The 27,382-nt window shown below is 45.3% G+C and overlaps 1 protein-coding gene and 1 long non-coding RNA gene across 4 annotated transcripts in view; one reads left to right on the forward strand and one right to left on the reverse strand.

Annotated features, from left to right (window-relative positions):
- The window catches only part of LOC123576935, a 56,756-nt gene extending 46,146 nt beyond the window's left edge, over positions 1–10,610 (forward strand). Inside the window, exons 2-3 of the long non-coding RNA XR_006701645.1 lie at positions 1,419–1,502; positions 9,927–10,610. This is a non-coding gene — a long non-coding RNA (uncharacterized LOC123576935). The remainder of the gene's footprint in view (positions 1–1,418; positions 1,503–9,926) is intronic.
- A 3,346-nt stretch (positions 10,611–13,956) lies between these two features.
- SLC25A28 (solute carrier family 25 member 28) lies at positions 13,957–26,576 on the reverse strand. 3 transcript variants are annotated; one of them, XM_045438537.1, is made up of 5 exons: positions 23,299–23,412; positions 18,572–18,649; positions 17,122–17,350; positions 15,992–16,048; positions 13,957–14,816 (listed from the first exon to the last, which is right to left on the reverse strand). In XM_045438537.1, exons 3-5 carry the CDS (start codon positions 17,342–17,344, stop codon positions 14,299–14,301), a joined length of 798 nt encoding a protein of 265 aa, XP_045294493.1. In that variant the 5' UTR covers positions 17,345–17,350; positions 18,572–18,649; positions 23,299–23,412; the 3' UTR covers positions 13,957–14,298. The 3 variants fall into 3 exon arrangements, with proteins under 3 accessions (XP_045294493.1, XP_045294491.1, XP_045294492.1); XM_045438535.1 differs by lacking the exon at positions 18,572–18,649 and having other exon boundaries at positions 23,299–26,576; XM_045438536.1 differs by lacking the exon at positions 18,572–18,649 and having other exon boundaries at positions 22,991–23,523.
- Between the last annotated feature and the right edge of the window lie 806 nt (positions 26,577–27,382).

The raw sequence follows: 27,382 nt of genomic DNA on the forward strand, positions 1-27,382 counted from the left end.
GCCCCAAGAACTGTGTGTTTATTAAGCTAAAGGTGAGGAATTACTAACAATAAGTTTCTAAAACTTCTTACCTAGCTGGAACAATGATAAAGTTCCAGTGTAGACTGAGGTTACTACTCTAATGAAATTAATGATGAAAATTCTAAGAAGCCCTGGGGTGTAGTCTGTGCAGTGTTATCTTGTGGTGAGGGGGCATGGGCATATATAATATATATCTGCATACATGGGCTTTGGATAAGAGATCGAAAGGGATATATGAAATTTTAACAGCGATCATGAGTAGTGAAATTATAGATGATTTTATTTTCTTCTTGATACTTTTTATATATTGATTGTATTGGTTATATTTTTTATAATGAGTCATTTTCCCTTTTTAATAAGAAAATATACATGTAGCACATCTCTGGGTTTATAGATACTTTGAGTTTCTAAGATGCATTCACTTATTAGTGGATTTATTCTTACTCTGTAAAAGTACTCTGAGCTGGTATTCTTTTATTATCCCCATTAGAAAAAGGAAGTAACTTCCCTAATGTCACATCACACAGCTTATGAGAGGTGACACAAACCCAGACCTCCCAGCTGCTTTTTACATTTCTTCCCTCTCTGAGACCTTGCGTTTGTTTGTTTGTTTGTTTAAGTTCTAGAGCAGCACCCCTGCCTCACACACAAACCTGTGGTCCTGCCCTCACTTCCCCTCCCTCGGGTGGCCTCTGCCTTAATACAAGGAACCCAAAGGTGGGTCTCTCCCTGTGTCTCCACCTTTGCAGTGCTGGGAGCAGCCTGCTGCCCACGATAGGGGTGCATGTCCACACATCAGTGAGATGGATTCTTTCACTCAACGTGGGGTGTGTGGAGACAGGAGTGTGGGTGCCTTCCTGCAGGCCTCCCAGGGAAAGGCCAAGAGGGAGAGAGTGTCCCTTGCAGCATAAGGGAGGTTGAGCCACTTGCTGTCTGGAGGCCGACCGGAGCGTGAGCCACCACACTGCCCTGGATGGACACTAGGTGGCAGAGAGAAGGGAGGTGGTGACAGTGAGGCTGTGCTGTGCTTCTCAGAGGTTGCCACTCTCCCTGCCCAGGGATTGTAAATGGCTCTCCTGGGTGGTGTTGGGTTTCTTTCCTTCTGTGATCAGGTAACAGTCCCTGGACCACAGAACAATGGACTGAGTCAAGGGAGGAGAAGAGAGCCAATGTTGGGCCAGGAGGGTGGTGTGGGAATGAGTGGGGCCTGGGCATACATCCAGACTCACAGGCATGTCCTGTGTGACTTGACCTGCCGTGTAACTTATACTCCTGTTCCCTTATTGTTAAAATGGTGATGAGGTTCATGACGTTGGCAATGCTTTTCTTGCAGGATTGTGTAAGGTTTAAGTTGATTCACTTGCTCAACAAATTATTTATTATCTATTGTGTTCCAGATCCTGTCCTAGGTGCTGGGGGTAGAACAGTGACCAAAACAGAAATAAGTCCAGCCTTCATGTGGGGAGACAGACAATAAGCAGGTAAGTGTATAATAAAACTTCAGACTGATGAGTTCAATAAGAGAAATACAGCTGAGTAAAAGGCATAAAGGGGTAGAGGAGGCTATTTTATTTGTTTGTTTGTTTATTGTAGTCACTACCCCCAACGTGGGACTCAAACTCACAACCCCAAGATCAAGAATCACATGCTCTGAGCCAGCCAGGTGTCCCCAGGAAGCTATTTTAGATAAGGAGTTAGAGGAAGACCTCTCCAGGGAGGTGACCCTGGAGCAGAGGCCAGGAAGAAGGGAGAGAGTGAGCCGGGTGGCATCTGGGAAGCACATTCAATGCAGAGGGAATGGCCAAGTGCAGCAGCGTGGGTTTAAGCATGGCAGTGGATGTAACAGTCCTGGCCTATCAAATGGGAACAAAAGGACCCTCCTCACTGATCTCTTGACCCCGTGAGTAACAAAGAAGTGAGCACAGAAAGACAAGAATTAAACTTGACATTTCTAATGGTCCCTGGGGTCCTACCCATGAGCACCACCTCAGGAATAGGCAGAAAGAAAAAGAAAACTTTTCATGCCAGAGCCAGGAGCACCTTAAATTTCATGATTTGTCTACATTTCAGTCTCCCCGCTGGGACGTGGTTTCTGGAGGCAGGACTGCCTCTCACCTGTCAGGAGTCCTGTGGTGGGCAGGGGGTGGGGGGTGGTTAGGGGTGAGCTACACAGCCTTTGGAATCCTGGGTTGCAATGCTGGTTCTGTCACATACTTGCTGTGTGAGTTCAGGTATGTTCCTTATCTTTCCTGAGCCTTGGTTTCTTATCTGTGAAGTGGGGGCATTTTTATAGCCAACTCACAGGACTGCTGTGAGAATGAACAGGGCCTAGCATGTAATAAGTACAAAATTATAAGTTGTTCATTGACAATGCCCACATTCCAGATGCCTGGCATATAGGAAGTGCTCAATAAATTTTGTGGAATGAAATCTTTAGCAAAGAAAATGCTGCATGAAGGATTTCGTATTTAGAGCTGCTGCTATTACCCATGGGATATGCAGTGTCCCCAGGAGGGACACAGCCATCATCTTGGAACACCTGTGAGACAGGCAAGCAGAGTTAACCCTTGAGTCTAATCCCTTGCTCTGGGGCCTGTTTTACTGTCTTGTGATCAGATGGAAAACATGTCAAACCATTAACTTGATAAGAACAGATATAGTGCCTGATATTCACCTGGAGCTAAAAAACAGCCTACTTGCTTCCCACCTAGGCACTGGCTGTCTTCCGGCTTCTGCACGTGGGGTCTCCCCTCAGCCCTCTCTGGAGCCTCATGTGGGCCTTGGACTCATCCCACCCCCACCCTCAGTGTTGTGTTGTGACCATCTCTGTGACTTGTGCAACGCAGCCTTAAAGTCAGGAGAGACAGACAGAAGATAAAGCAGAAATCTCAGGATTTAGCCAGATGTAAAATATACCTTAAGTTCACATGTTCCAAAGGTGAACCCAGCAAAAACCATCTCGGTTCATAATTGCCCCATGTATTTGTGTGGATTAGAAACATTGAAACAAGTAGCTGGAAAAGGGGATTTGAAGGGAAAAGGGAAGAACGCTTCAAGTGGAAGAACTCGGTGCTTGCATGGCCATAATTGGATGATGGCAGGAGGCAACTGGGGAGTGGCAGTAGGTTCTGAGTGGCTGGCAGGGGCACGTGCAGTACAAGCCTAGGAAAGTGTCTCCCCAGGTACTTCCACCTTGCTTGTTCTAATTCCAAGCAACTGGCAGCATTTTGTTTGCGTTCCTAAGACCCAGCCCTAGCATGAAAAAATAATGGCGACCTTGAGAACTTGCCCTCACTCTGTCCTGTGCAACCTGATGTAATGCAGATTGAATGTGTCTCCCCCCACTTCTCTGAGTCAGGGGTAGGGGAACTGGAGAGTGTTTATGTCTTCTGAAAGATGGGGAGGTGACCCGGAGGCCTGGGCCTCTTGCCCTCACCTCTACTTCTGTTCCTTGGGTTCTTTGTCCAGGCAGGCTGGACTCAGCTGAGTGACCCTTGAATGAGCTGCATTACTGACCTTTGGTATATCAGTGCTAGGAATTTGGTGTGTTTAAATGAAGTGGGCTGCAGATCACGGCCAAAGTGGTGTTTTACGCTGGAGGGTTCTGTTAACAATGGGTATGTGAGGGGCGCCAGGGTGGCTCAGTCGGTTGAGCGTCCGACTTCAGCTCAGGTCATGATCTCATGGTCCGTGAGTTCGAGCCCTGCGTCGGGCTGTGTGCTGACAGCTCAGAGCCTGGAGCCTGTTTCAGATTCTGTGTCTCCCTCTCTCTCTGCCCCTCCCCTGCTCATGCTCTGTCTCTCTCTGTCTCAAAAAATAAATAAAACAAACAAACAAGAGGAGAAAACAAACAAGGGAGAAAATAAGGTATAAGGATCCCCAAAATAAGAGTCCAAAGAACTGGCTGACATCCCTTGGCTATGTGGCCATAAGCAAGGGCCTTAACTTTTTTTAGCATTTGTTTTTTCTTCTATAAAATGGGGATAATTCCTGCCACACCCGATACACGGGGTACTTATGAGATTCACATTTAAGCAAATTTACAACACATGGTATCAAGTGGTAGGAAATACATGGCTTCCCTCACACAGCGGTTGTGAGACTCCCCCATGCAGTTAACTCAATGACTAGCACATAATAGATGTTCAATGAAGCATCATAAATAATTCTCATTGTTGCTCATAAGGATTCTGTATGTGCAAATGTGATCCTACACCACAGAGCCATATAAAATGTGATTTTTTATTTTCATTTTAAAAAAATGTTTATTTATTTTGAGAGAGAGAGAGAGAGCGCACGCCAGGGAAGGGCAGAGAGAGGGAGAGAGAGAATCCCAAGTAGGTGACGTGCTGTCAGTCAGAGCCTGACAAGGGGTTTGATCTCACAAATCATGAGATCATGACTTGAGCTGAAATCAAGAGTTGGATGCTCAACTGACCTAGCCTGGATAGGCGCCCCTTATTTTCATTTTTTTTTTTTTTTTTTTTTTTACCATTTATTTAGTTTTGAGACACAGAGAGAGAAAGCACATGAACAGGGAAGGGTCAGAGAGAGAGGGAGACACAGAATCTGAAACAGGCTCCAGGCTCTGAGCTGTCAGCACAGAGCGCGATGCAGGGCTCGAACCCATGAACTGCGAGATCATGACCTGAGCCAAAGTCGGACGCTTAACTGACTGAGCCACCCAGGCGCCCCCCCCCCCTTATTTTCATTTTTATTATCCTGGTGACATGCCATCTGTTCCATCCCAGGCAGATAACTCCCCTCCAGGTGACTTTAGTAATCCCCCTGCCATCCTCCTTATATCTGGCCACTCCCCAATTCAGCTCCAGTCTCTTCCTCAAACATCATAATCGTCTCATTGTTTCTCTTGAAAAACAGTGTCCTTTATGGGCATATGACCTCAGCATCCTCCATATTGGTCTCTGAAGCAACCCCCCTTTTCTGCTGTCAGGATCAGCCATCTCTCCCCCATACCTCTGCGTATCCCTTGAGCTCTCACCGCTGTGTAGAATACCCTTTTCTTTTCTCTCACCTTTCCTCAGTCTCAACCCTTCACAGTCCACATCAGCTCCTTCCTTTGGGAAGCTTCCTGTGGTTTACCCAACCCACAGACCACTCAGTTTATATGGGCTCAGTTTTCATTCTACAATTTTGCTTTTTCCTGCCCATAGCTTTCTAAACGTTCTTTGAGCCACGTGGCAGGGACTAGGTCTTTGGTTTCTTTTGGATTCCTGGCTGGCACTTAGTGGGATGTGCTGTACACATCCGAGGAGGCTGTCCTTGACCATGAGGCTTTCAATTCATCATCTACATTCTAGGCCCCTTTTTAGCAGCAGAAATTCCTTAAGGAGTGACACCACCCTTCCACGAAACATCTTAGGTCTGATGCCGAGGTGAGTCCGTGCCTCCCACCACACCCAGGGAAAGCTTTCACCTGATGCCTGCAAGGGGTAAACCCTGCATGACTCACAGCTATCTTACTCAGGTATAATTGCTCTTATTTTCTATTTTGGCAGGGACCTTGAAGCCAAAAGAAAGCCATGCAAGGAGTATGTCAGAGCCCTGGGTCAGTGTCTCTTCAGCAGGCTTACATTTTCCTCCTAGTTTATTTTTCTGTGTATACCTATAGACAGATGCCCAGGCTGTGTCTCCCCCTCTCCCACCCACCTCCCCGTACTCTGGTTTGGTTCTAGGCTTACCCGGGAAAGAGCACTCCTGAGCTCCATGTGCAGATTAGCTCCCAAGTTTCTCTTCTCTCCTTTGGTTTCTGTTCACTTGGCGTTTGTGTGTGTGCTTGGCACTTGGCACTGATATAAGATAAATAGGAACTTGTCTTCTCTGGAGAGTCTTACAATCCGGTGGAACTCCCCCTCCCCTCCTGCGCGCCCCCCCCCCCCCCCATGGTGTCAGGCTTCTAAAGAGGGCCTCTGGATTTCTGGTCTTCTTTCTCACTTCCCTAAACTTTTTGGGTTAAAGACCACTTTGACAATATTTCAAAAGTATGGATTCTGTCCCCAGAAAGGTGCACGCATATCCAATAGTTTGCATAAAACCCAGAGGGTTTACAGACCCCATGAAGCCCATCCACAAACCCACAGGCCCTAGGTAAAGAATACTTTTCCTCTTAAAAAAAAATTAACAAAGATGAGGAAAGGGGAAAAAAAAACACCTCAAAACAACCTAAAAATAGAATACAAATGGAAACTAATGAGCCTAATTCTATTTCAAATAAATAACATTACCACACTGCAGGGAGAGTAAACAAACAAAAACTAATTAAATTCTAGTTGAAGGAGTTTTTCCTATGGTAGCATGGGTTAGCAAACCTAAAATGCTTTTTGTGTGCTGGAGAATTGAGCAAATGAATAAATATACTGTGGGTAATGGGAGCCAGTTCTTGCTGTTAGAGAAGAGAGTTACAGATGTAAAGAGAAGGAAGACTAAAATGAATCTTGTGGTGTTGAATTAGAACTGGAGGTATCTGTATGAGTTCATGGTTGCGTGTGTGTGTACAGATATAGAAATAAATTAAGATATAAATATTGATTTATATTTCTTAGTTCCATCTGCTAAAAGGCTTAGACGTGGACACCCAGTAGCACTGAGCACACCTGGCATCCAGATCTTGCTTTCTAAATACCATTATGCACTAAAAGGAAACAGGGCTCCTTGGAGAAATGGCTGGTTTCAGGACTCAGAGAGGCAAAGTACAAGATGAACTTAGAATATCATGTTGTTCCAGAAATCAAGGGAGTGCTAAAAAGATAGTGGCAATATGTCAAAAGGACAGAGGAATCAGAAGGGGCTTCACTGGTCAAATCTGGGCAATCTGAACATTAAAATAAATAACAATGGTAATATTACCACAGCATTTTCATAGAATAAAATAAGAACCTATGAACTTACAGTGTCCAGAATATATAAAGAACTTATACAACTCAACACCCAAAACACAATCTAATGTTTAAAATGGGCAGAATAGGGGCGCCTGGGTGGCGCAGTCGGTTAAGCGTCCGACTTCAGCCAGGTCACGACCTCGCGGTCCGTGAGTTCGAGCCCCGCGTCGGGCTCTGGGCTGATGGCTCAGAGCCTGGAGCCTGTTTCGGATTCTGTGTCTCCCTCTCTCTCTGCCCCTCCCCCGTTCATGCTCTGTCTCTCTCTGTCCCCAAAATAAATAAACGTTGAAAAAAAAAATTTAAAAATAAAATGGGCAGAATATATGAACAGACATTCTCCAAAGAAGACCCATAGGCCAACAGACACATGAAAAGACACCCAATGTCATTCATCATCAGGGAAATGCAAATCAAAACCACAATGAAATATCACCTCACACCTGTCAGAATGGCTAAAATAGAAAACACAAGAAATAACACGTGTTGGTGAGGATTTGAAGAAAAAGGAAACCTTGTGCGCTGTTGGTGGGAATGCAAACTGGTGCAGCCGTTCTGGAAAACAGTATGGAGGTTCTTCAGAAGGTTAAAGCTAGAACTACTCTATAATCCAGTAATCACACTACTAGGTATTTACCCAAAAAATGTAAAAACACTAATTCAGGGGGATACATGCACCCATATGTTTATAGCAGCATTATTTACAATGGCCAAATTATGGAAGTAGCCCAAGTATCCACTGATAGATGAATGGATAAAGAAGATGTAGCGTATGTATACAATGGAATATTATTCAGCCATAAAAAGAATGAAATCTTGCCATTTGCAACAATGTGGATGGAGCTAGACAGTATAATGCTAAGCAAAACCAATCAGTCAGAGAAAGACAAATACCATATGATTTCACTCATATGTCAAATTTAAGAAACAAAACAAATGAACAAAGGAAAAGAGAGAGAGAGAGAGAGAGAGAGAAACCAAAAAACAGACTCTAAACTAGAGAGTAAAAACTGATGGTTACCGGAGGGGAGATGGTGGGGTGATGGGTGAAATAGGTAAAGGGAATTAAGAGTACACTTACCATGATGAGCACTGAGTAATGTACAGAATTGGCGAATCACTATTTTGTACTCTTGAAACTGATATAACGCTGTATGTTCATATACTGGAATTAAAAAAAAAAACTTTAAAAAATCTATGAGCTCTTACTAATGTAAATAAATAAATAAGAAGGGAGAACTCTCCCTTATAGAAGAATATCAACTGATAAATGTAGGAAGAATGATGAAGTTAGAATATAATCATTATGCAACCATTATAGTAATAATTGACAGAGACAAGAATCATCAGTGGATGCTAAAACTTGGAAGTTCGATGAAGAACAGGATATTTACATAAATGGAAAGCACCTCTCTCCAAATTACTTATCAGTTACAAAGTGAAATTAGTAATTTTACAGTGGGTTCACCTGGTGAACACAACCATACCAATAAGGAGACAAACTGACCTCATGTGCTCCCTGATGTGGTGTCCTGAGAAGGACTCAGTATCATTTTGGTGGTGCATCTGCCAAAAATGCAGAGCCTGCATCTAATTGTGGGGAACCATCACGCAAATCAAATTGAAGCCCATTCTACAGAATGACTGACTTGTAATCTAAAGAAAAAAAAATCTAGTTCATGAGATTCCTAAAAGGCTGAGGACCTGATCTAGATTAAAGAAGACTAAAGAGATGTGAATAAACAGTAAGAGCAACGTGTGATCTTGGGTTGGACACTGGATCAGGGAAGAAAAAATAGCTATGAAATAGGACATTATTGGAACAGTTGGCGAAATTTGCATATGAACTGTGAATCAGATAATAATTTTGAATCCATGTTACATACACACATATACACATCTACATACATATGTACGTACATATTCATACACGTACACTCTTGGGAACAGGCTGAAGCTCCAGGTCACAGCTGGAATTTCTTCTTCAGGAAAACTTCAGTTCTTTTCCTAAGGCCTTTTAACTAATTGAGTGAGGCCCACCCAGACTATTTTGGATAATCTTCCTTACTTAAGATAAACTGATGATAGACTTTAATCATATCTACAAAATACCTACACAGCAATGTCTAGATTAGTATTTGACTGAAAAGCTGGAGACTATAACCTTGCCACATTGTCACAAAAAACCTGACCATCCCATAATCCCAGCATCTACCCCAGGGCCCCTACCTGCTTAGTACATGTTTGTGCAGTGAAATGGCTCATTCCTAACCCCAGCACCATTTTCCCAGGCAAACCTCAGTGTCTGATCACAACCATTCTACTGTCAGCAGGTGGTTATCAAGCACAGTGCAGGAAATGATACCAAAAAGGCACAGCTCTATAGACCCCCTAGTGTAGGAAGACGAGACACAGCCAGATGAGTGCAAGACAACTTACAGGTGCATTCCCACTCGAATGTCTAAACCACCAAGTCCCTTTCATCTTCTTGTAACTACCTTTCTCAGGTTCCTCTTTTCTAGCTGTGACAGCCCCTTGGCTGGAGTGCCTTTGTCTAGCTTGCTCCCCCTCCAGGTTGTCCTGTGTCTGGGCTGTTGGTGGAGTTGTCCTCAGACATGACTTTAGTCATCTCCCTCCCTGCTTATGAACCACAAGAGCTCCTCATTAGCCAAGTCAAGTCTAGACACCTCTGCCTGGCTTTCAGGCTCCCCATAATCTGACCCTCCCTGAGTGACACGACAGCTGTCTTCATATTGGTGAAGGGCTGTCAGAGAGAAGAAGGATTAGGCTGATTCTTTGCTGCTCCAGCAGGCAAACGGAGATCATAGGTGGAAACTGCAGGGAAACCTTGGTGCCTCAATACAAAGAATTCTTCTCCTCTGTTTTTAGTGTGTGAATGTGGGTTGCAGGGGTGGTGGGGTAAAGGTTGTGTTTCTGGACGTCTGACGATGTAGGGAATATTATTGTGTGCAGCACACACAGTACTTGTTCTCTACGTACCGGTCACAGGTGGCAGGAAGTCACAAAATACTGCACATCCAGTCCCAACATCAATCGTGTGAAATTTCTGATAGTTTCAACAGACTATTGTTTACCAAGCCTCCTAAATCAACGAATGGAGACAACAGGAGGAATATTTTAGATTCTCAAGAAAATACGTATTTGTTTTGAATGCCTCATGTTTGTGTGGAATATTTGTGTTAAAGAGAGAGGTGGGAGCCAAATTCTGTAAAGCCCTGTCGGCCATGGTGAGGAATTTGGCAACTGAAGCAGGGCAGTGACATGATCCTAGAATGGAAGCAGGAGACCATGAAGAATGAACTTTCGAACAGCAATGAACTTGGCAGCAATGTCACGAATGGCCTCCAGCAGAGATGAGCTCCCAGACACAGGAGTAGGGATGGGGAGCCCCCTGTCAGGGATGCTGCAGAGTGAAGTTGGACTCGAGGAGGTATGCTGAGCAAGACGACTTCTAAGAATCCAACTTCTGACATTCTCCCCAGGCCAGCCTCCCCTGCCCCAGCCTCAGATCTCTAGCCTGGATCTCTGCAGTGTCCGCAGAGAGGTGGTGCCAAACCGTCTCCCCACTCAGAACCTTCTCGGCACACCTACCCTGCTCTCCTTTTTGTCCTTCGGATTCTTCATACCCACAGCAATGCTCTTGATAATAAATTATTACAAATGTGCAACAAGCGACTGACAGAATAAGCTCTTGTACATTCATATAATGGAATGTTGTATAGCTATTTCCATTCAGGTGATGCAAGATTTAGCATGGAAAGATGGGCACCATATACTATTATGGGAAAGAAGCTGGTTACAGTGTGACTTGAATTTTAAATATTAACCAAAAATGCATAGAGAAAATACTGGATGATGTATACATCAAAATGTCATATTCTCTGGGTAATGGGATTAGAACTATTTTTCTAAATTTTATAAAATTAGTGTGATTTGACTGGTACTGGCTTTTATGAAAGTATTTTTTTAAATTTTTTTTAATGTTTATTTATTTTTGAGACAGAGAGAGACAGAGCATGAATGGGGGAGGGGCAGAGAGAGAGGGAGACACAGAATCGGAAGCAGGCTCCAGGCTCTGAGCCATCAGCCCAGAGCCTGACGCGGGGCTCGAACTCACGAACCGTGAGATCGTGACCTGAGCTGAAGTCGGACGCTCAACTGACTGAGCCACCCAGGAGCCCCATGAAAGTATTTTTTAATTCTACCTTTTATCAAAACCACCTCTTTCCCTGTAACTCTGACCTACACTTACCTTTTCTGACTCTAAATCTTGTTGGGTTTTTTTTTAATGTTTATTTTTGAGACAGAGAGAGAGAGAGAGACAGAGTGTGAGTGGGGGAGGAGCAGAGGGAGTGGGAGACAGAATCTGAAGCAGGCTCCATGTTCTGAGCTGTCAGCCCAGAGCCTGACATGGGGCTCGAACTCACGGACCATGAGATCATGACCTGAGCTGAAGTCAGACGCTTAACCGATTGAGCCACTCAGGTGCCCCTATATCTTGTTGGTTTTGTATAATCCGGTACATGGTTGTAATCTGTTTTGTGTTATTCTAAGATTGTTTCATTCATGTTAGTTTTGTCTCTACAGTTAAGTTTTCTCTGGCTAAACTGGTTTGGTCCTTGATCCTTAAGGTACCACATGACTTACCTGGCTTTCCAGAGAGGACCTAGACTTGGGAATGCTCCCAGCGCCCATAGCTCTCATGGGGATTGGTTCCTGACCCAGGGATTCAGGAACCAAGAATGTTCAGCCCTATCACACTATTCCGCCTCTGTCTCCTCTGGTGATTGGATCGAGAGACCTGAAGAACCTGAGGGGCTGTCCGAATTCTAACCCAACTGTTCTCCAGCAGCTAGGGCACAAGTGGAGATTGGAAGGTGACTTTTGCATTCTTTTCTCGTTGCTTGTGAACAACATTAGAGCTGAGAGAATCTTTAGTGACTATCATTCTTTTAGATTACCTGTATCCTGTTCTTGAGAAGTGGCCTTATTGCCACAGTGCCCACTGTGCTCTGGATACCCTGCCAGAACAGGAGCTTTGTAAAGCCGACTGCAGGGACAGGTCTGGAGAGGCATCCCTTTGTTCTCATGCCTCATCTGTGCTGGGAGGCAGCTGCTCTCTTACATTTTTACTAGCAGACCCTCTCAAATGACCTTTGCAATGATTTCAGCATGCTCATTTTACTCCATAGGCGATTCAAACTCCAGTGACCACAATTTAGGACTGTTAACATCTCTCTTTTCCATCACTAAACCAGAGGGGCAGCATGGCTTCCTTAAATAAGGCTTAGAACAGGAGACCCTGCTGTTTTCTTGATGTTTGTTTTTTTTTTTTCCAAGTGCATTCAGACATGATTCTCCATAGAGACCTGAAGGGCTGTCAGGTGGAAGGAAGGACAAGATTTATTCTGTAATGGATTTCTATTGCTTCTACAGCCCTAACACTGCTCTAGTCTGGCACTTTCTCTGTCTCCCTTGCCACAGTCCTGGTCAAGACCACCGTGCAGCCATGCCTGCATGACTGTGACAGTCTCCCATCAGGTCTACCTGCCCGTCCGGTCTTGCTCCTCTAATCCTTTCCCAGAGAGCCTAAGTGATCTGTTTAAATTGTGAATCTGATCACACCACACCTCTGCTTAAAATCTGTAATGCCTCTGTGCTGCCTTCAGGATAAACTCTAAACTCCTTAGCATTGCTTTTAAGACTCAGCTCCTGCTTAGCTCTCCAGGTGCATGCCATGCCCAGACTGCCAGTCCTACCAAATCCCTTGTGTGCTGACCCTGGACACTTCTTATTCTCCCTTACCTCCAGGTCTTTCTCTAGAACATTTCCCCTCCTCTCTTCACCTTTTAGTTTATTTGCCTTCCAGGCGTCGCCTCAGATGTCACTTCCTCCAGAAGCTACCCCCAGTCACCCAAGGCCAGGCTGGGTATTCTTATGCATGTTTCTTGCCATTTTATCTTACAGGTACCTGTTTACATCTGTCTTCCTCTCCAGACAGTAAGCTCCTTGAGGGCTGGGATGGTTTTATTTATCACCATAACCCCAACACCAGTGTCTGACAGACACTCAATAGTTACTGAATGAATGAATGAATGAATGAGTGAGTGAATGAATGAATGACAGATGACATAACAAGGATGACAGATGGACCTTCTTGGAGGTAGATTTCCACTCTGTGCACTGAAGAACTTGCTAATAACCGGTAATATCCAAAAAAGGGAACAGACCAACCCACAAAGCAGTTAAAGTCCTATCCCTGCAAGTCTGCAGACACAGCCTACGTAGTCCTCGGGAGGGAGCTTCTTCAGGGCATGGCACGTTGGGGTACGTGCGCTCCACTCATTTCCCATCTGCCAGAAGACCCAATTAGATTCACTTCTGAGAGCCAAAGATCTGGGTTGGGGTATCAGCTCTGCATTTACTGTGAGAACTGGGGCAAGAGGCAGCCTCTCTGAGCTGTCTTTACCTGTGAAATAGAGGTGATGCTTGCACTGCCTACTTCACAGACCTTGTGAGAGCAAAGCATAGTCACACACGTTAAATAAAGTACTTTGTAAAAGCCTTAAGGCCCAATGAAAGGTCCGATTATTTACCACATAATCCTTAGGTCTTGCAGCTTCACTAAATAACTCTTGTTCTGCAACTACATTAGAAAACAAAGTGCCGTGTGCCAAGTGTTACTCTGGCAGGCCGAGCTGAGAGAGCAGAGAGGTATGCCTCTTCTGTGCTGTGCCATTGTCCCCTGGAAAAGGCAAGAGTGGGGATCAAGAACACCTGTTTAGCTAGGATCTGTCAAAGGCCATTGTTCCTGCCATCAGGGAGATTCCTTGGAGCTTAATACTAAAACGAGGGGGAGTAGGGCTCCAAAGCCTTGAGTCACTATGAAAACCAGCAAGAACCCAGACTGCAGACATATACAACACACCTTCCTCTTGGACCCCTTGACTGATGCTTCAAGTCAGAATACTTAAAAGCATTTCACTTCCCCTTTGGCATAACAAATCCAATGAAACCATTTAATTTAAAGGCTTTTTATTAGGAACCAGGGGAATGAGCTGCTTGTCCCTCTGTAACAGTCTAGAGTAGGTCATCAGGCCCAGGATGGAGAAAGGTTATTAGCAAAGGTACTGTGGTGTGCTTTGCTGCACTTGCTTAGGGCCTGGAAGGAAAGGTGGCGGCAACGGAGGCTGGCAGGAACTGGTGTTAGCCAAAACACCAATAGCCTGGGGAGAACCCTCTACCTTCCTTCCACCTCCACTCAAGGCCGGATGGAGCATGCCAGGAGACCGAGAACGTGGCTGGAGCAGGCAGGACGCAGCAGTGCTGGAACCCTGGCTGCATCGTGTGCTACTTCACTTCACTTGCCTGCCCTCCACTCTTCTTGCCGTTTGGTGATTAGGTATTTGAAGAACTCATACACAGACCATGCGATGGCTGTGGAGGGGATCTGGTAAATTACTCTGGCCTGTACCCCTCGGAAGTAGGCGGTCACACCACCTACTTGATACACCGTCCTGAAGGCACTAGCCATGCCTGTGATATGTCCTGTGATGTTTGAGTTCAAAGCCAAGGATTCCTGGGTGTTGAGCAGTGTTTTGCAAACGTCCAGTGGGGTTGTGGCAGCGGCAGCTACGGCTCCTGCACAGGCTCCAGAGAGAACGTGGGAGCTGGGGTTGTACCGTCTCTGGGGGTTAAAGTGCTCCTGCAGGAATTCATAGGTCATGAAGTGAATGGCTTGGAAGGGAACATTCATGGTTAGCTGGGTGGTGTAGCTACGATAAAAGGCGCCGGCCCCTTCATTTTGCCACACTGCCCGTACACAGTCTGTCACCCGGTGGTATGGGGAGTTGTACATCTGCATCCTCTGCTTGACCACTGGTAGTGCCATCAACAAGAAGAAGGAAGGAAATGATGCCAGCAATCAACCGGTGAGCAAGAGTGTCCAGATTCAGAGTCCCGAGTCAGCAGGTCAGCCATTGGAATGGAGAGGGGAAAAAAAAAAAGTATGAGTGAGCTATCAGTCTAATAAATTAAAGTTTCCCTTTTTTGAGAGAAGAAGATAGGAGAAGGTTGATAAAGGGCCAAAAAATAACAGACTGACTTATAGTAGGATTTCTTTAAAACCAACCAGTGAACACACAAGATGCATCTATGGTTTAGAAACTCCAGTAGATTTTCTTGAAAAAATTACCAACCTATTATGATCTTACCCTTTCATAAAACCCCAGGGAAGAAATGACTCAGTGGCAGTGAACATGATAATGAACGGATAGCCCTAACAATCCCAATCCTCAGGTATGCAGAGCACCCAACTCTTATGACATGAGGATGGTTATCCTCCTCAGGAGAAGGGCTACCAGAAAGAAAACACAGTTCTTAACCAAGAAGACTGTGGCTTTAGTTCCCAAACATCTACTCTCTCGAGTAGATAACATGGTATGAGCCCTGGATCTTCAGCTTAGCTTTGGCCCTTTCCACACCATGGCCTTGCCCAGACTGGTAAAGAGCTGGAGCTTAAAGAGCATGGCAACTGTGCTATCCCTTCACGTTTGTTTGAGTACCTCATTCTCCAACTCAGAAGCCAAGATCCAAGCAGCCGGGCAGGAACTGAGCTCTACAATTTACCCTTTCATTCCTATTTCGACTATCTTCATTCTAATAAGAATGGCAGGATTTTTAAATGTCAAAATCCATCTTTACCTCTTTGAAGAAAAGTGAAATACTCTGTTAAATTTTCAGATGAGATCAAATCCACTACAAAGAGGACTTCCGACAAAGCCCAGGAATAGGCCAAGTAGAGCCATATCTTTTTTCAGGGAAGCCCCAAAGATGAATTAAAGCTCAATGAATTTGCTTCCTAAGGGGCTCCTCCTACCCACTGACAATATGGGAGGGGCGCCCTCTACTGGTAAGAAACGGTAACACAAAAGGATTTCCCCACCAAAATGGCTGGGGTGCTCCCGGTCTTTCCTCCGCAAACCAGAAATAAAGGAGAAGCCTAGAGATGCAGGTGTAGTGGCCCACAGGGGGAAAGGTGGAGAAATCATTACCTTCTGCTGGATTCATGGCTGCATCATGCAGTAATGTTGCTACACAACCGGCCGCACCTGCAAAGGAGAAAACAATCGCCATACATGAGGCCAGAAGAGGGCAACTGATTGAGGCACCAGAGTGAAGGGAGTGGCTAGGCTAAACAGCAGGGAGAGGGAACCCACTGCTCTCGAGCCCCTGTTCTGAAAAATGAAGATATTTGTTCCCACCAACTTAGTAAGGTTACCAGTCTACATTCCATATGTATAATAGGAAGGTCAGAAGAGTCAAAGAAAACAACCCAGATTTTATAAAGACATTTCTGAGAATGAATGCACTTTATGCCCCAGACAGGAAGCAGGTACACTGCAGCCAAGGGAGGCCAGCACCAACTGCCTCCAGTGGAGGGAGAACATGAGGGGTGGTGGTCAGATCTGCCCCACACCATCTCACCTGTCATCCTGCTGCCCCTGTGCTGCCCATTCCAACTCCAAACTCTAACATCTATCCATTTAGACCTTTCCTTGAGGTCCTTAACCACCGTATCCCTCAACTTTCCTCTCAGTTTGGTTTTCAATCCTCAAGCATCAGGCTGCTGTCCCTTCCCTTACTTTCACATAACCTTCAACCCTCTGGTTTTTCTGTGCAGAAGTCTCTTGGCTCAACCCCAATTCACTTGAGGCCTTGTCGTGTCCTCAACAACACAAACTGCCTCTGGTCAGTTAGGATCCTGAAAAGGTGATGCAAAGAGCTGGGGCTCCATTAATGTCTTCCTTGGGCAGCTGGGTCACCTCAGATCCTGCCCCAAGGAGCAGGACACCACCCGATTATCAAGATATATACAGTGGGAGTATTTCAGTGTGTCTCCACATTACCAGGGCATTAGAAGTTGATGCAGGGAGATGAAAGAAGTCAAGCTGGTAGGTAAGGGAAGATACCGTAACACTTTGTTGAGGTGCCCCAAAAGAGGGGTGGGGTTTGAAGCAGCCCATTGTCTGAGAACGTCAGGTTTGGAAGTCCCTCCCCTATACTCTGGCCTACCCCAGCCCAAAGCTTCAGCTCCAAACCATGCTGAGACTGGAAAGCATTGACAGCAGCAAAGCCCAAAGAGTTGAGAAAGTGGGGGAACCAGCACAGGAAGGCTCAATACCATTGGCAATATGGCTATTGCCCCCAGGGTGGATTACATCACTCAATGTCTTTTTTAACTTTTCGTAGCAGGCAAAATAGAGGGCATGGGCAGGCCCTGCGCCTGTTGCTGTGACGTTTAGCCCCCGCATGGGTCTCCACAGCCCCTCTGTTCTTATAATCCTCCAGAGTGCCTCCAACACATTTCGATAGCGGGCGGCTGGGTCAGGCTGTAGGCTCTGCATCCGGGTCTGAAATTACAGAAAGAAGTGTAATGTCAGTGATGCCAACTTCTCATTCAACGTTGTAACTTCAGCACTCAGGCTTGGGACACTCCTCTGTGGAATCATGCCAATGTGCGGGAGTGCTACCTGGCACCCAGTTTTACTCCCAAATCTATGTCTGACCTTTCCAAGGCTTGGACCTTTTGCTAGTCATCTATGAAGGGAACACCATTCTTTTCTCAAGAATATAACTGCTTAGGAAGTATGCTTGAACTCTGAAATGATTCATGGCCCCAGCAACAAATATCAAGCCTATTTCAGGAGATGTTGCTTTTGTGCCTTAATAAACCCAGGCCAAGAGTTCGTTACAAATGGATTCTAAAGTCAACTATTTACTGTCTACAACATTATGCCTTATTTCTGAAGGTTGATCCTGGGCCTGCTTCCTAACCACACACTATACTGACTAATGAGACGATGGCTCATCCTTTATTACATCTTTGATGATTATCTGACTTTCATGGATTATTTGGCATTGGCAGCTGAGCCTGTAGGTTAAACTCTTGGCAGAAGTAACATTTGTAATCAATGCTGCTCTATTTCTGGGAAAGAGTATTTGCCTTGAGACTATGAAAGGTGGAAACTAACTTTGTCTCTAAAACTGAAGGGGCTCCCACATTTCTAATCAAAACTGAATGAATCCCCAAACTGGCATCAAATTAAATCAGTCTCTGTGAAACAGAATCCATGGAATTTCCAGAGGATTCAATGATTGGGACAAAAGTACATGGTAGACACTTTGTATAATGTTCCTGGACAAAGTCTGGTTGGGATTTGGGAAATGAATCTTTTCGAAACATTCACCAAATCACAGACCCTCAGAGGGAGGTTTGTCTCCCAATGAAAAACTCTTGTCTATTGATCCATTTCAAGATTAAGATGGCATGGAGACTAACAATATAAAATCAATGTCCAGTGCCTGGAACAAAGTAAGCACTCAAGATTTGTTTGTTGAAGGAATGAATGAACGAACGAATGAATCTTAGCTGTGTCTGCACCAATTCACAAAGTAAGAAGCAGACTATTAGTGAGCCAGAAGGGCAATTTATGCCCAAGTATAGTTTAAATTCCTACTTCATTCCAATTACTGGTTCAATCTGGATTTAAAAGCTTGAACCTTCCTTTTGGCCAACTGCAATCCAAGAGTATTGTCTCTTGTCAAAAGCATGAGGGAAAAAAAAAACTAACCAGATCAACAGGTCCTAGTTAGCTGTAAGCAATCCACATTCCTCTAGTTATTTTCTCTTGTCTGCTACCAACAAAGAACTGGAAAGTTAAAAGGTTAATTACTGTAAATGCAATCAGAAATACAGTTACCACTTATTACAACTTGACACATTCATTCTACTTCTCAAAAAAAGAAACCCATAAAGTTCCAATAAAGCATGTGTTTACAGATCTTTCCCATCACTCATGGGGTATAAAATCCATCAGAGGAGTTATTCAGCGACTACAGGTCTTTGCTGGCTATGGCTGCTGATAAAGATAAACTGATCCTGGTGGCTTAACAATTATGTGTTTCCATTGGTTTGTTCGAAACTGTTCTTGCATAGGGAGAATGTTCAGAAGCTGTACTGCTCTGCTGAAGTCACTGGCATTATCTGGACAACCAGCCTTGAAAGGTCTGGCCTCAGAGATGTGGAACGTTTCACCCCCAAGAGAAACCTGGACTGTAAGTTACTTTGAACATATCATACATACCCCTAACTCTAATTCACGATTCTACTTACACCCTTATGGAGAGGAACCAAGCATAAGCTATGCCAAATACAGAAATGAATACAGCTCCCCAAATTTGTGGGCCAATAAATCTTTCTTTTGGAGAAAGATCAAATCTCTAAGAATTTATGAATAGCCTTTAATATAAAAACCACTAGCTTTGAAGAAAAGCCAAATAAACTAATAGGTAAGTGGTTTGGCAAAAAACAAGCCACATTTCAGTCAGAAAGCCTGAGTTTGAGCCCCAGCTTTGCTAGATGTGTGGCCTTGGATATGTCACTTAACTTGAGTTTCAGTGTTGTCATCTACAACATGAGACTAAGAATGGCTAATGGAGCTATTATGGGGATTTGAAGAGTCAGGGCATGTAAAAGCCATTGGTAATTTATGAAGTACTACAAATATAAGGCTTTTTATTGTCTTCAAACATGATTCTAGGAAATATGTGTTTATATCTTAGAATGTATAGATCATGGGAGTGTTGTCTCTTGTGTATGTCATTTCACAAATATGCATGGGCAACTAACTGGTCCTTAGCCACTAATAAACCAGGTTTCATTTTTGTATTTCTTGTTTTCACTTTATTGTTTTTAATGTTTATTTTTGAGAGAGACAGAGAGTGAGTGGGGAGGGGCAGAGAGAGAGGGAGACAGAGAATCCCCAGGGGGCTCCACACTGTCAGTGCACAGCCCAATGTGGGGCTCGAACTCATGAACTGTAAGACTATGACCTGAGCCGAAATCAAGGGTCGGATGCTTAACCAACTGAGCCACCCAGGTGCTCCTATTTCACTTTCAAGTTTCTCTTTGGCTATAATGATTTTTTATGTCCGGCTATCAATCTGAAGTTCACATTTAGGACTGAGCACTATTGTGAAACTCTGTGCTTTGCTTGGCTCTGGAAATCTACCTTGGGGAGGCTGTATGGAAGGCCTGAGAGCCTGACTGGGGTCAAATCATGACTGTGCCACCTAACTTGCTTCCTTTTCTTGTTGTGTAAAATAATGAAAATGGTGTGTACTTCATGAAAATGCTTCACAGATTAAACGAATAAATGTATGTAAGGCACATCAGTTAGTGTTTGGCAAACAAGAAGAGTTGACATTTACTGAATAATTATTATTAGATACAAGAAAGTCAAATAAGCCAACGTTTCCATTTCCTAACCTTTCATTGGTGAATGTGTATAGATAACCATTTACATCTGGAGTTTGGCAAAGATTTATTTCCCTTTGTCACGATTACAGAGCCAAATAGCAGCACGTTGGTGACAAGAGGGTACTTAGATGATTTTGAGAAGAGTTCTGACTGCTTTGGTTGCAGAGCCTATCCCTATAGATAAAGTCTGATGTTTGCCTCTGAGGTCCAGAAATGGAAAACTGGGATATGTTTGGGCTCCCAAACCTCCCTATTATGACCATGTAAATAGTTGGCTGAATAACTATGGCCTGGCAAGGTTATGCTAGGTTCCTCCCAAGGATATTTTAAATCAACTTGACCCTGAGAAGTGGCTGGGTAGCACAGGCTTGCATGCCAAGAGGCAATGTCAACTTTCATTTGCAAACACTGTGGTTGCTGTTTTGGCTCCAACACAGATACCTGCTTCTAGTCTTAGGGATGGTTGGGCTGCTCTTCTTCTCCACCACCATTTATGGTAAAAGAGGAACTGGGAAACCCTGGGACAAGTGAACTGGGAAGGCCTTTCTGAAGGAAGAGATTTGAATTTTACTTTCATATCTGTACAACAATGTTTAACATCCTAGTGACACTAAATCCTACTGGTCTCACCTAGTTGTTCCCTCTGGTCATTTAAATCCCAGCATTTAATGACAAATGAAAATGATTCTTCTAAAATAAGCTTTTGTATTTTTGAAGACTCTTGAGCATTTTTTTCTTCCAGGTCAAATAATTAATTCTTTAATATAGGGCTTTGAGGCATAACTATAATGTTATAGGACTTTTTTAAAACACAAATTTCAAAGCTTATGTCAATGAGTAAGAACTGTTCTTCAAAACAGCTTGGAAGGCTAGAAGTAACTTATTCCACCAGTGCTGTGATTATGCAAAATATTTCTGGAACTCCTCTTTCAGAGGTGTTTCCTCAGTGGGTTTGTCAGCCTCAAGAATAAACCAGGCTCCTTGCTTTCTGCTCCTACCTTCTCTCTGACTCCAATCAGTATTACCCATTTTGATCTCCCGCCTTATCTACCATTTTTGATTCTGAATGGTCTGTTACTAAAAAATCGACCACATCTTGTGACAGGACAAAGGTCTGCCCTCTTTAAGGATATACACCCAAATATTCTAGAGGGATTTCTAACAAAGAAATTATAAAATGTTTACAGCAACAATAGCATTATGTAAATACATGGAATAAGGAGATAGCCTACCAAGGTAATAGGACAACACTTCAGTTGACAAGTTATAGTAATATTCCTAAGTCAATCACATTATTACATTGTATTTTTCAAGTCATTATTTTCATTGCTTTCCTTGATCTAGTTTTCATTTGATACCCATCCTGAAACATAGCACCCTAGACCCTGCTAGCTCCTGCTCTCTGCTCACAGTCTTAGTATAGGGAGGTTACTTTACTTTGCAGTTAGATCACATTAACTTTTGGATATATAGCATTAACAACTCACATTCAACCTAGACTTTATTACATAAATGTCTGAATCTTTTTTATTTGTACTTGCCCATTTTACATTTCAATACTGTTAGAGCATTAACCATCCTTTTACTTCTCCTGCAAAGATTTTACTTTTTATTTCTATTACTCCCAATTGACAAGGGTATTTAAAGTTCTAATATCCATTTTAACCAAGTTCATTTACCAGTTTCAATAGGGATGGCCACTGGTAGGAGTTGCTTTGCAGTGCACTAGAAAACTCCTATCAACTCAATGTCATTCACAAAGCTTAATGAGTACTTTCCCCATTTCCTCATCCACACTACTTATGAAAACATGCGATAGTACCAGAATCAGGAAGAAGCAGAAGAGATAGATTTTGTATTTCCCAACTCAGTACTCTCTCCTTTTGAATATGTAACATTTGTCTAATCTGAGGAGAAAACACACGTCAAAGAGCTGTGAGAATACTGTTTGGACTATTACCCCTGATATGTAAAGGAGGTACCACTCTCTTTCTCAATACGTTTATTTCAACAACCCCCTTGAATTTACTTCTCATTCAATTTAGTCCTCACTTTTAGAGGTTGGTACCTTTCCTAATGCACAAGATTAACTGTAAAGAACAATCTGTTCCCTCTTCACCTAGCTTTCTTCAGAAGCACCCGACATCTGTACCCACTAATCAGTCTGCTTGGTTGTGGTTGCCATTAGTTTTTACTTTCACAGGAATCATGCCTTCATGTTAATCCTATTTCATTTTCTTCACACTTACATCTGCTTTTCAAAATCATGCTTCCCTTCTAGGCAACTTTCCCCTTTTTGTCAAATTCAGGTGGCTAAAGAAACACACTGTCAGGTTCATCTCTCGTTTGGGGGCCTATGTGCCCCCATACAAAATCCTAATCCCAGTTTAGTCTTCATGTTCAGGAAATAGGTGGGGTGTCATGCCTGCTGCACAGAGAAACCGAAACCTTTTCCTGAACATGGGTTTTCCCAAATCATTTCCAGTCTGGAGCTATGAATTCTGACTGCACAATGATTTCCAATCATTCATGGCTTAAGAGTTAATAAGTAAATCATTTATCTAGCCGAGACATTTCAGATTTCCGTTCTTGCCCCAACACTGTTAAGGGAAGACACAGCAAGTTTCTTGTAAAAGCACTCGCCCAGAGAGCATCTTCAAGGCATTAAGATCCTATTCGGAGTCTGACTCACCCCAGTTGTCTTCACCGTAATCAAATTAGTAGCACTTACCTGTTCCATCCCATCCCACCCTATTCCTGTTTAGTCCCGTCTAGGATCCAGACTTTGGCTGACAGATTTTCTTTCCACAGTCCCGATTCAGATCTCACTGACGGTTAGAAATGGGTCCTGGTTCCTGACTGGGTTCGATTCCCAGTCGGGACCTTGCTTGCATGGCGCATCGGTCGAATCGTGTGGTGGTGGCAGGAGCCAGGAAGAAACCCATGTCGGCTCCGGCTCTCGGCCAGGATCCTGGCTCGGGACAGGACCCAGGGGTCGGGTCAGCCCCAGGTCGGATTCAGAGCCGGTCCAGGTCTCACCTTGACGCAGTCGATGGGATACATCACGCAGTGCTCCAGGATCCCTGCCACGGCGCCCGCCACCATGTGCGTGGTGACAGTGGCTCCAGCCGGCAGCGCCTCGTAGTCCGGGCCGGAGTCCGGATCCTGCCGTACTGGGGGCCTGCAGGCCCCGGCCTCCCCGCCGCCGGCCCCCCGGCCCACGCCCCGCTGCAGCCACCCGTCCAGCAGCGCCGACTCCCCGGGGCTCCGCCCCGGCCCAGCCGCCGACCTCCCCGCCACACCGCCAGCACCCCGCCCCTCCAACTCCATCCACCCGGGCCAGCTGCGGCGCCCACCCTCGCCGCCGCTGCCGCCACTGCCGCCACCGCCCCCCGGCCCCGTCGCGTCCGCCTCAGGCGCGGCCCAGAGAGCCCGGGGCCTCCGGCTCCCGCTTGGCCCGCGGACACGCCCTTCAGACAGCCATTGGTGCAGCTGCCAAGTTATCCCCGCCCCTTTGCTTTCGTAGGAAAAAAATGTGTGTGGTATTAGAGAAGTGGCCTGTCATTCCTCCACCCCGTGGCGTTGCTACTGCTTAGGTTCCACCCCTTCCCCTTTGATCTTGGAAGCTTCTTGTTTATTGGCTATTGATTGGCCAACATGTAAGATCAACCCGCCCTCCGACTTTTCTGGAGGGCGGGAGAAACTTAAGGCTGAACTTTGATAGGCTCAACCACTCTTGATACTTTGACCGCGGCCATTGGCCCTCATCACGTCGGGATCCGATTGGCTACCGGAAGAGAGCGAAGAGCCCAGGGGGGAGAGAGGCCGGATTTGGGCCCCAGACTGGCGCCTGTGGAGCTCCAGGCTGTACCCTCTGGGGTGGATGGGGCGTGGTGCCAGGCCTTCAAGGTCAAACCGCTGACGGATGCCGTTAGGATCTGCGTTCGAGCGCCCGCCCCAAATCCCGGGATGCGCGGGTCGCGTGCAGGCGGCCTTGGCCCGAGAGCTCTGTTCCCGCGGGATCTCAGGCCGGCGTGAGGTGGAGCCAGCTTGAGCCGGGTATCCCCTGGCGCGGCCCGCGGGCCGTTCCGGGAAGCTGTTGCGACAAGCGGGCGGCGGCTCGTTAGACTGGTCGCATCTGGAGCGATGCCCCCCACCCCGTCTCGTGCAGCTCGCGAGCCGACTCCCGAAGGCCCTGTGCTCCTCAGGCCCTAGCGCGCCTCACCAGGCTTGCACCTGAAGTCGCCCTGTAAACCCCGCAGTTGTTGAATGAATGAGTTCCCCGGGGCCCGCTGTCGCTGGGTCCTGCGCCGAGCCGAGAGCTGGAGGGAGGGAAGAGAGATGTCGAAATGGGGCGGGATGATTCAGAGATGACGACAGGCGGAGAGGCGGGTCTGGAGACAGCTTGCCGCAACAAGCACGGAAAGTACGGCGGCTGTGGAGAAGCTCGGACGTACCACTTTCCCCGAAGCTGACGCGCCGATGACCACCGCTGCCTGGTGGTGACTGCCTTTTGTGATAAGACTGCTCTCCCTCCCGGGCGGGTCCGCCGGGGTTTAAGAGGGGCGCTCTCCGGTGAAGGACAATGCCAGCGAGCCCCAGCCTTGAGCACCACTTCCTGGGCGACGCTGCCGCGCGGGAGCTACACGAAGGCTGCTGGCTAGTCTGAGTGAACGCAGGAGCTTTCCCCGCTCCTCCGTCTGCCCTGCTTCAGTATCCCTTCTCTGGGGCGTGTTTGTACAAGCCTCCCACTGGTTCCAGCTCAGTCTTTCTACCTGTTTTGCTGAGATGGTGATGCAATTGTGAACTTTCCCATCTGGTTATAGCTTTTCTTTAAGGAAGAGATTGTCCTTTTTTTCTCTGAAGCTAGCCCTTCTCTGGGCCTCTGGGAGTTTTTGTTTTTAACTTTGTTTTACTCACCTATTCTGTCTCTCCTCAGCAATGGTTATTAACCTTAGGGTCTCGACCTTTTGGAAAATAATGAAGCTACAAATCCTCTTCGCCCCTCCACTTCCCATCCCCCGTGCACACACCTAGAGGTCCATGAACTTCAGGTTAAGAACCCCTCTTCTACATCTTTCCCCTTCTCTAGCTCACTTCCCTTGAAAAATGAATAGGACTCACAAAAAGAAAACCACTCAATCCTGCTAGAGTACTAATTCTCTTTACTGCCAAACTACTCCAGTAACTCTAGGTATGATTCTGATACTGAAATAGGTGTGATAAAGTGTGACTAGGAGGCTACGTTTGTTGGACTGGGAAAGGCCTTTCTGAGGAGATGACACCATGATAAGTTCTAAATGACAAACCCAGAAAAGAGCATTCCAGAAGAAACAGTAGGTACAATAACCCTGCGGTGAGAACAAGGTTGGTGCATGAAGGAACAAAAGTGAGTGTGGCTGGAACATGGTGAGAGAAAGGGGAGGTGACACAGGATGAGACTGGGGAGATAGGCAGAGGGTGAACATCCACCTTAATATCTGACTTGGCATGTTCATTCCAAACTTAGCCCCTTCCACTTCCCACTCCAACCAATTCCTCCAAAATGTTCCTTTTCTAAAGCTGGAGGTCTTCTGTAGCTATCCTTTAGAAATATTCTGAAGCATTTGTGCTTTCTTTTTCCTTCCTTTTGATTCATTTCCCCAGTATCTGATACCTTCACATCTATACTGTAAGAACCTTTGAATGTCCTACCTCTGGGATTCCCTGGCTTCAGGGGCTTCACCTCTGGGATTCCCATCCTTCCAGGTACATGGTAAGGATTGTTCTTCCCACCTCCTTAAAGATAGGCATGGCTTATGCATAACAGTGGATTTGCTTTGACCAAGGAAATATGAGAGAAGTGTGAGAGCCACATATGAACTTCCCTGCCACATGACTGGTGATGTTTAGAAGGCTCCATCAGCCTGGTGCCCCAGTAAGGATGATGAAGCAAAGTCACTTACTTGCCACCCCCTTCCCCTCAGATGGGCTTTCAGCATGAGTAAGAAATAATCTTTGTCTTTAAAACAGATTTTGGGATTATTCCACACCATAGCATAATCTAGCCCAGTGCCACCGCTCAGACTTTAATGTGATATTAGTCAGCCGAAGAATTTGTTAAAATGCAGATTATAATTCTCTAGTGGGGACGGGGATTCTGCTTTTCTTATAAGTTCCCAGGTGATGCTGATGCCATCAGACCCTGGAGCACACTTTGAATAGCAAGCACCTAACCCACCCTGACTATCTGACGTCCCACCTTCAACACATCTGCACATGCTGCCCTACACCTCACCGACCCTTAAACTTCCCTAAAAAAAAAAAAAAAAAAAAAAAAAAAAGGAGCTAACAGAGAAATAACCTTCTTGGAGATATTCCTTAGAAGCCCTCAATAGCTCCCATACCTGCAGCTCCTCAGTCAGACATTGTAGGATTTTTTCTTACATTCCTAGGACCATTGCTTTTCATATTCTCTCTTCTCTACTGTCTTTATTTTCTGCCTCTACCAATGAGACTATTCATTGTCTCACTATCAGGTTTCATCTATTTTCTTTAATAATAGAAACCTCAAGTTTTAGTTTGGAGCTATAAGTCCAGCTGAAGTCCATATTTCCCCCAGCTTCCCCTTCAGCTCGTGTTAGCTGTGTGACTAAGTTCTAGTTCATGGGATGTGAGTGTAAGTGGCATGAGACATTTGGGTTCTGCCTTTAAAAGGAAGATTATGTCCTCTGAGTATTTTCTTCATGTTCTCCCTTCTTGTCCTTTAGAATACAGACCCAGAAGTTGTCAACCATTTTTGGCCACATAGACAAGGCCTATACCTTAGGTGGGCAGAGCAACCGTTTGAAGAAAACTGCCTTTTGGGCAGTAACAGTAATACCTTTGGACTAATCACGTTCTGGTACATGAGAGAACTCGTTTAAGCAGTTGCTGTTAGTTTGAATCTTTGTTTACAGTATCAGGTTTATATCCTGATACATGTTCATCCCGAGAATGCATTTCACCCTTTGTTCTTACCAAAATTCTCCTTCTTGAAGGTCCAAAACAAGTCCCCCTACTTCCAGCTTATAATACCCTCTTTCCCTGAACTGCCATCCCACATGACCATATGAGGTATAATACAGAATGAGATGGATTCCAG

This window comes from Leopardus geoffroyi, chromosome D2 (genome assembly GCF_018350155.1).
Source record: "Leopardus geoffroyi isolate Oge1 chromosome D2, O.geoffroyi_Oge1_pat1.0, whole genome shotgun sequence".
Classification (NCBI taxonomy): Eukaryota; Metazoa; Chordata; class Mammalia; order Carnivora; family Felidae; genus Leopardus; species Leopardus geoffroyi.